The 8,284-nt window shown below is 41.2% G+C and overlaps 1 protein-coding gene across 1 annotated transcript; it reads left to right on the top strand.

The window, feature by feature from the left end:
- Positions 1-4,059: 4,059 nt before the first annotated feature.
- TCF21 (transcription factor 21) lies at positions 4,060-7,590 on the top strand. Its single transcript, XM_026705410.2, has 2 exons — positions 4,060-4,613; positions 7,076-7,590. Exons 1-2 carry the CDS (start codon positions 4,155-4,157, stop codon positions 7,163-7,165), a joined length of 549 nt encoding a protein of 182 aa, XP_026561195.1. The 5' UTR covers positions 4,060-4,154; the 3' UTR covers positions 7,166-7,590.
- The last annotated feature ends 694 nt before the right edge of the window (positions 7,591-8,284 follow it).

Below are 8,284 nucleotides of genomic sequence, written 5' to 3'. Positions count from 1 at the left end.
GTTTGCCACCTTGGGCTACTTATACAAAAAAGAAAGGCAGGGTTTTTAAAATGTAAAAATAGGAGCCTACAGGGCATAATGGACACCAACTGGTAGTTTACTGAGCCAGATTCAAGATGCTGGAGTTGCAGAACCTCGGAGAGTTCCAGACAGCCATTTTCTCCAATGAAGTTTGACTTCATCCTGGATCATTGATCTTTCCTTTGGGGTTAGTCCATTTTCTTTCTGAACAACAAGAGCTTTTAGGATAGTCCTTTGGTCCTGAATCTGGCATTGTGTCACTTCCTAGGCACTTTCCAACTTGTACATTGCCTTCACTGAAGAACAGGCAGAAGATAAAGGAAAAACCCAGGGGTACATCACAATTTGGGTGAAATTCAGATTGTCTGACTTAAGAGGAAATTGTCTGCATTCCAGCTCAGTGTTGGAGCCCGGATTTATCATCCCTGCAAACAATCAGAAGTCAGGTCACCCGGCTATAAGGACAGGAGCCCCAGTCAGTCCTTGCTCAATTTTGTGAGCTGCACAGAAGACCACAGTGCTTTTGAAGATGCCAGCCAGAGTTGCTAGTGAAACATCAGGGAATCTGTTGTTTAGACCATGAACATTAAACCCTGAAACTCAAAATTGCCCATTAGATATCAGCTGTCAAAGCCTATACAAGTATCGGTTGGTGTGTCACAGAATAGATTCTAATTCAGGCTTTTGCAAGCATAAAGCAGTAGAGCTAGGACAAAATATAAACTACTATAGATCAAATTTTATATATAGGTTAAATTAAATATAATTGATGCCATTCCTGTATGTTTAATATATTTCCATTTCGGTTATATTCAAAAATCACACATTGATTGAATCAGGTAACTCTTTACAAGTAACTAAATTTCTAGCAATTTTGGATGGACATTCAAAGCTGCTTTGGGAGCCATATGTAACCCTGCAATCTCGGGCTAGATATTCCTGTTCTGAAAAGTCAACAGCATTCTAAAATCCTTCTGCATTTTTTGAATTATTAGGCCTCTAAAGGACTCAGAATTCTGTATTTACATATTACAAAATTTTAGAATTACCTTCCCAAACCTGATATCCTCCAAATGTATTAAACTCCATTAATCCCAGATACCATAGCCCAAACCTATGTGACTGGAAATTTTGAATTTTGTAGTTAAATTTATCTGTGTATACTAGATTGGGGAAGGTTATGACAGAGGATGTATAGAATCAAATATTTAAATAACAGTAGAATTCAGTCCTACATATATCAACCCTGAACTAGCTCCCACTGAACTTGGGAACATGTATTTTAGATAAAAGCTTACAAAACACATGTAAATGTAATATTTTCTATTATAGTGTATTGTACACTATATTATTCTATTATAGGTATAGTGATGGTACTAATGCTATTTTATATTATTATATATTATCTTAATGAAGGATATTGTAATTTTAATGCCACATATACTTCATTATATATATTTACTTAAAAAGTTCCTACAGAATTATTGCAATATTTCAGTGCATAAAAATATTGTACTGATTTCTTATAATAATTCACTTGTATTTGCTATTTGTTAACAGGGTTGGCTATACAGAAAAACTGCCAATTACGAACCTTTTACCAAGAGGTGAAAATCTTGATCAATATTTCTAAATATGTACTTTGCACTCTTTTAATTATTGGAGAGGATGTACAACTGAAGTTTATACTGAGATTGAAAATGCTTTGGAATTCATGTTGTGGCATATTGGGGTACCATCTTGCCATTTGATCTCCTCTTCAAGTGAATCAAGATCCTCATTGGGAAGTAAACAGTTCTACAGATTCAGCTGGTCCACTGATGAAATTCAGGCTAGATCCTCTAAAGTCCAGACTAAGATATTTACCAAGAACAGATATAGGAATAAAGAATAATTGAACAAGATGCAAATAAAACATGGCTATGTAAGAGATAGTCTCAGAATAATAGATTTGGAAGGGACCTTTGAGGTCCAACCACCAGTTCAGGCAGGAAACCCTATACCTTTTCAGACAAATGGTTGTCTAATTTCTTCTTTAAAATTTCCATTGTTGGAGCATTCACAACTTCTGGAAGCTAGTTGTTCCACTGATTAATTGTTCTAACTGGTCTAACTAGTCAAAACTAGTCAAAACAAGTCACAGCCACCTTTTCAAATATTTTAATAATTTGATTCAACAACAAATATACATTATTGTGATGTTACAAATGTTTTGAGGAGAGGGAGCATGCGCACACTGTACAGACAATATATTGAACTGAGCTTCTTTGCTGCAATGCTCTCCCTAGGGAGATCTCATGCACAGAATAATAGAAAGTGGCTCACAATTAAGATATATTTTTATAACATACATTTACTGTGATACCAGAAATGAACAGAATTCAGATCTCTTGACTTCAAAGTATAGATCTTAACCAAAACTTAAAAAGAAAAGTTTGCTGGGAAAATAAGAGCATACAAAAAACAAAACATAGTTCTATCAGATCTAAAATAGCTGATGATCCATAACATTCTATTCACTTCTTCAATTAATAAAATTGAAGTCATTAATTAATAAAACTGAAGAAAACAGGCTCTGAGTCGGAACCTGGTAGCAGCCCATTTGATATCTTGATTCAGGTTGATAAGGAACCATTGATGAGTGTTCGAAGATGCTTTTTACAAAGGCAACTGGACTTTCTGTGTCCAGTTTTTCTCTTGTTTTTTCTCTTGAAGATGTTTTGCCATGACAACTATGACCCTGGATGGCTGAGAATTCCATAGACATTTAACCATTGATGAACACTCTGAATACAGTTTCAGCTCCTTTGATATCTACTTAATTGCCCTGTTTTTCAACCCCCTACTCAACTGCAATACTGAATGCCATGGGTTTTCTGGAATCAAGATATAGTACATCTACAGCATTCCCACAAGAAGCAGGAAATGGCAAACCACTTTCAAATCCTTTCCCAGAAAACTGCAGGGATTTGCCCAGACAGTCATCAGAAGTTAATACTGACTCAAAGGCATCAAAAGCAAAAAATAAATAAATTACTATATCCTAAAACAAATTATTCTCACATATGGCAGAAAATCCAATAAGCACCTCTTCCCAACCTTGGCAGTAAAGACACAATAAACAACAAATTAAATAGCAGCTTGCTGCCTTTTCCTAACAGCCAGAATCAGCTGCTGAGATGGCTGCCCTCCTTTGCCTAACAGAGTCCAGCGTGATGGGATGAATGTATATAAATTCTGACAGGCTTAAGCTACGTCAGCTCCATCAATAACTGAGAGGTCTCAGACACAGACGTCATTGGTCAGCCCATTCATATTCCAGGAATTCAGGAATAAATGCCTAGATTTCTGCAATTCTTGAAAAAAAATGAGCCAGCATTTAAGACTTCACAGGAGAAATATCATCAGTAATAGCAATCGGAAAGAAGGGAGGGAAGGAGGGAGGAAGGAAAGGAGGAAGACAAGAATGTGAATGAGTGGGGAAGGAAGGAAGGAAGGAAGGAAGACAAGGCCTAGTATTGAACAAATAGGAAAAGCAAATCCCACTGTGTCATCTGAGCAGGGATATCCCAGAGGTTCCTAAGCAAGCTCTGGGACGAATCCAGGGAAGGAGGCCCATCTCTGGAGACATCCTAGTCCAGAGCAGGGGTCTCCAACCTTGGCAACTTTTAAGCCTGGTGGACTTCGACTCCCAGCTTTGCTGTCTGGGGAATTTGGGAGTTGAAGTCCTCCAGGCTTAAAAGTTGCCAAGGTTGGAGACTCCTGGTCTAAAGGGCTCAGCAGCAAAAGGGGAAGCAGCTACATCTGGAGGGAAGAAAGCAAAAGAAAATAAAGAAGACAGATCTCCCCGTTTCAAGGAAAGCCCAGATCCTGGACTGGCCTCTCCCCCGACCGATCCGGGGTGAGTGCAAGCAGTCCACGCAGCGCGGCGACCCTTCGGAGAAAAGCCCCTCCCACGGGCTGCCCCGGACCGCCTATTCATCACCCACCCACCCCCCGGATAAATGCCTCCCGGGCGCTCCGCATCAACTTGCGCTTCTCCTTCCCTCTCGCCCTCGCCGAGTCAGGCGACGAAGGCTGAGCGGGGGTCCCCAGGCGGCGGGCTCCCTTTTCCTGCCCCCCGGCCCGAGGCCATGTCCACGGGCTCGCTGAGCGATGCCGAAGACCTTCCCGAGGCGGAGATACTGGGCTGCTCCGGCAGCCTGAAAATGGACCGCTGCCGTTCGCCGTCCGCTCCACGTCAGAGCCCCGCCGAAGGCTCGGCCGGCGAGCGGGGCTCCCCGGGCAAAGGCCGGGGCGCGGCGGCGGGCAAGGCACGTAAGAAAACGCCGGGCAAGAAGAGCCCTCCGGGAACGGCGGGCCAGGAGGGCAAGCAGGTCCAGCGGAACGCGGCCAACGCCCGCGAGCGGGCTCGCATGCGGGTGCTGAGCAAAGCCTTCTCCCGCCTCAAGACCACCCTGCCCTGGGTGCCTCCGGACACCAAGCTCTCCAAGCTCGACACGCTCCGCCTGGCCTCCAGCTACATCGCCCACCTGAGGCAGATCCTGGCCAGCGACAAGTACGAGAACGGCTACCTTCACCCCGTCAATTTGGTGAGTGGGGCTCTCGGGAGGCGGGAAACGAGCTGCCGGGGGCGGGGGAGGCGGCGGCTGAAATGACACGCGCACCGCGACGCTCGCACCTGGCTCCGCGCCTTCCCGGCGCCCTCAGCTCCCTTTCGCTTCGCCCGTCCGCCCCCCAATCCTCCAGCCTGCCCGTCTCGCGGGGAAGTCTGTCTCCGAAGTCGTCTGAGGAAACTGTGTGAGCTGTGGACGACGGGGGCAAAAAGTCCTCGTCCGCTTGGCGCGCTCGGCGCTTCTCCGCGCCCTTCGACGACTCGGCGGTCTGTTTGTCCCGAGCGGTGACGAAAAGGCGCAGGGAGTGACGGGCAGAAATAATAATAATAATAATAATAATAATAATAATAATAATAATAATAATAATAATAATAATAATAATAATAATAATAATGTTTCAAATAATTCTTTAAAGGAAGTCCCCCCCGCCTTTTTAACCGTCCTCTTAATCGGATTGCGCCACAGAACTCTTTCAGCCCGCCCGGCCGCTTCGCAATAACTGAAGGGAGCCATCACGTCCTTCGCTCACCAAGTCCACTAATTGATCAGAATAAGGGAGGGGGAAAAATAGCTCGATTTATTGATTTAACGGCGGCAGTCGGCGGGATCTGATTTCGGCGCGTTTTATCTGCCGAGGGTTGGAGATTATTACGAGTAGTATTATCGGAACCCACGAACGACCGCAACCGTTAGTGCTATTTAAATCGCCATCCGAACCGCTTTTCCGAAAAACCGAATAACAACAATGGAATTTTTAACGAAAAGCCTCTTTTCTTCTCCCGTGTCTCTTTTCGCACGCCCCGTCATCAGGATCCTTCCCTCCCCTCCGTAAATTATGGGTTTTTCGGAACTGGAAGGGTCTGTGTGTATGTGGATCGCACACCTTCAAATTTACAACCACCTTCTCGACTTCCGTCACGAAGGGGGCCACAATCCGTTTGTAGGTCACGAAGGACGAAGAAAGAAGACGGACGGGGCTATTAGGAAGTGGCTTCTAAGCTTCTCCGGCCTCTTTAGTAGATGAGAGCTGGGATAAGAGAAAAAATATAGATAACGATTCGGATATTTGGAGGCCCCGTTATTTCTAGCAACTGAGTTAATTATGAAGAGGGAAACGTTTTAGCGCCCGTTTATGGCTGAAACGAACGTAAACGTTTCTAGAGGGAGTAAATTCGGTTAAAAAAAATCCATTCAGGATTGAACCTTCCTTATTGGAAAGGACATTATATTCCTTCCCTGTGTTTTCTAATTTATCTCATTGATAGTTTACTTTTATTGTGGTCCTATATGTAAAACAATTATTTTCATACTTGTGTTAATTTCATACTCGTATTCATGGTTAATTAGTTCATAATAAAGGGCTGAGGCTTTATTTATTACTCTATGGCTAGCAACAGTAAACATATAAAAAAGTTACTGAAAACAAAACAAACTCAGAATCCCAAACTACTTTGACTGATGGATTTGGGAGAAGGGGTGAGATATGGTTGACCTTGTTGTTTGTGCTGATATCACTATTGCATGCATATGCTTACTTCATTTTAAAAAGACACTGAGATTAGTTACTACAATAGCATGACAGTGAATATTTCCTGCCACCGTAGTACATACATACAGATTTTATTTTACTAGCAAGTTTGCATTCATGACACTTTTAAAAAAAGTGATTTGTAGCTATTGTCTTTGTTTCCCATAAGAAATGGATGGAATTGTAATTGTACTGTTCTAGAATTATACTTTCCTTATGAAATTTCTGACCTCAGCAGAACTTTGGCAGTTGCAAACCAAAGCATACAGTCAAGAAGAAACCCCCATCTCCAACTCTAAAATGCTTTTAGGGAAGATAGTACTCTTATCTTTTTCAAAACAAAGCAAAAGTGAAGGGGGAGCCGTGCTTTGACATTACCCAGTCAAGAATAGACAGGGGCTTAAAAAAAAGATGTCTGCCCCAATATGCCTTTTTGGGTTGTATTCATTATATATACATATACATACATATACATACATACATGAGAGAAATATCATAATATGATATTTAATCATAATATGAGAGAAATATCATTTCTATCAACTGTAACCAATGCTGGTATCTAGAACCAATAAAGCATGACCTTTCACCCTCAAAGATTTCTGAGAATTATGAGGAACATAAAGAGTAAAAAACATTTTTGTGGCGCAAAACATATTATGACTGCAGTTGCATGGGGCAATATAGTGGAACCATCTTACGAACCTAGTTACGCTCAGCAGCTGAGACTTGTCTAGCCTAACCACTTCTTCCCATTGTTTGGAAAGAACACCTGGGTTGTCTGTGGCTTTGTTTATTACAGTTCAAGAACTGCACTGATTTCTCATTCTCTCTCTTCCTTTCCTTGCCCTTTCTTTTTCTTTCTCTCCATTGCCCCCCACCCCCACCCCCTTTTGCTCCTTGGCTACAGACATGGCCTTTTATGATTGCTGGCAAACCAGAGAATGAGCTGAAAGAAGCAGTGAACACAACTCGGTTGTGTGGCCCTACTGCCTCCTGACCCAGGATTTTCAAGCATGAGAAAAGCACCCTTCTCTGGATGAATGCATTTGTGCATTGTGTATACGGACTTGTGGGGGAAGCCTTTCAAGGAGGCAACAAACTGTTTTCTCATGGAACAAACAAATCCTAAAACTGAAAAGAAGACCAAATGTACTATGCCAAAGGATAATGAAACAATCACAAAGAACATATATTTAACTTTATTAACTTGTATATGTATATATATATATATATATACACACATATATATATATTGAGTATCCTGCAGCAACGCCTTGCTGGTCCAAGTGCTGTTCTCTGGATCCAACCAAAATTTGCAACTTTCTATCTTCGTGTACTCCACTTTGTGAAAGACGGCGATTCCTAGAATCAATTCTGAAATCACATCTCTAAAAAGAATACACATTAAAGATATTCTATGAATATATTTTCTTCAAACAAATTTTGCTATAATTTGTGTAATATTTTTTTAAAAAGTTCTCAACAAAACAAAAATAGTGCACTGTGGTGTGGGTTTTTTTTTTGTTTTCAAAGAAAAGAGAAAGGATTACTATTTATTTTATTTTGGGTGAGCAGATTTTACAAATCTTAAAGTGACACAATGCAAAAACCATTGACCTCAGATTATGAAATGTTTATTTTCCTAATTAAGAAGAGGTAGACCGTATCCTTTGGAGGAGGTTTAAATGGCTAGAAAAACAGCATGTAATGGCTGTCTCACTCAAGAAGGAAGGAAGGAACCTATTTGTCACATTTCCAATAATTTAACTAAGAATTAGGGACATTGTGAAATTAACAACAAAGTTTAATGCAAATTTGTAGCTCAATCCATACATTTGCATTGTCATTACTATTCCTGTCTTAATTTAGAATGGGTTGTTTGCAAAGAAGATAAGGATGGAAAGCAGACAGTTTTATATTGTCTTTGCACACCAAACAATCTATATAACTTTTTACAAGTTATACAAATTAAGTGTTAGCATGGAATGTGTCTTTTCTAAACACTGCCAATGTAAGGCTGAAAACAGAAAAATGCTAAATGAAGGTAGGTACAATTTTTTTCAATAGAATAAATTTGAAGCAAGGTGTTTGAAGGATTAAAGTGATTTGATTTATA

Source organism: Pseudonaja textilis, chromosome 1 (genome assembly GCF_049901715.1).
Source record: "Pseudonaja textilis isolate UNSWEBS1 chromosome 1, rPseTex1.2, whole genome shotgun sequence".
Classification (NCBI taxonomy): domain Eukaryota; kingdom Metazoa; phylum Chordata; class Lepidosauria; order Squamata; family Elapidae; genus Pseudonaja; species Pseudonaja textilis.
Note: the sequence above shows the minus strand (reverse complement) of the source record. Positions and strands in the feature narration are given on the sequence as shown.

Bases quoted from the DNA above. Each gene is read 5' to 3' on its own strand.
- TCF21 (XM_026705410.2), top strand. From the start codon at position 4,155: ATGTCCACGGGCTCGCTGAGCGATGCCGAAGACCTTCCCGAGGCGGAG. The intron at 4,614-7,075 runs GTGAGTGGGGCT...CCTTGGCTACAG, and splicing joins ACCTTCACCCCGTCAATTTG to ACATGGCCTTTTATGATTGC.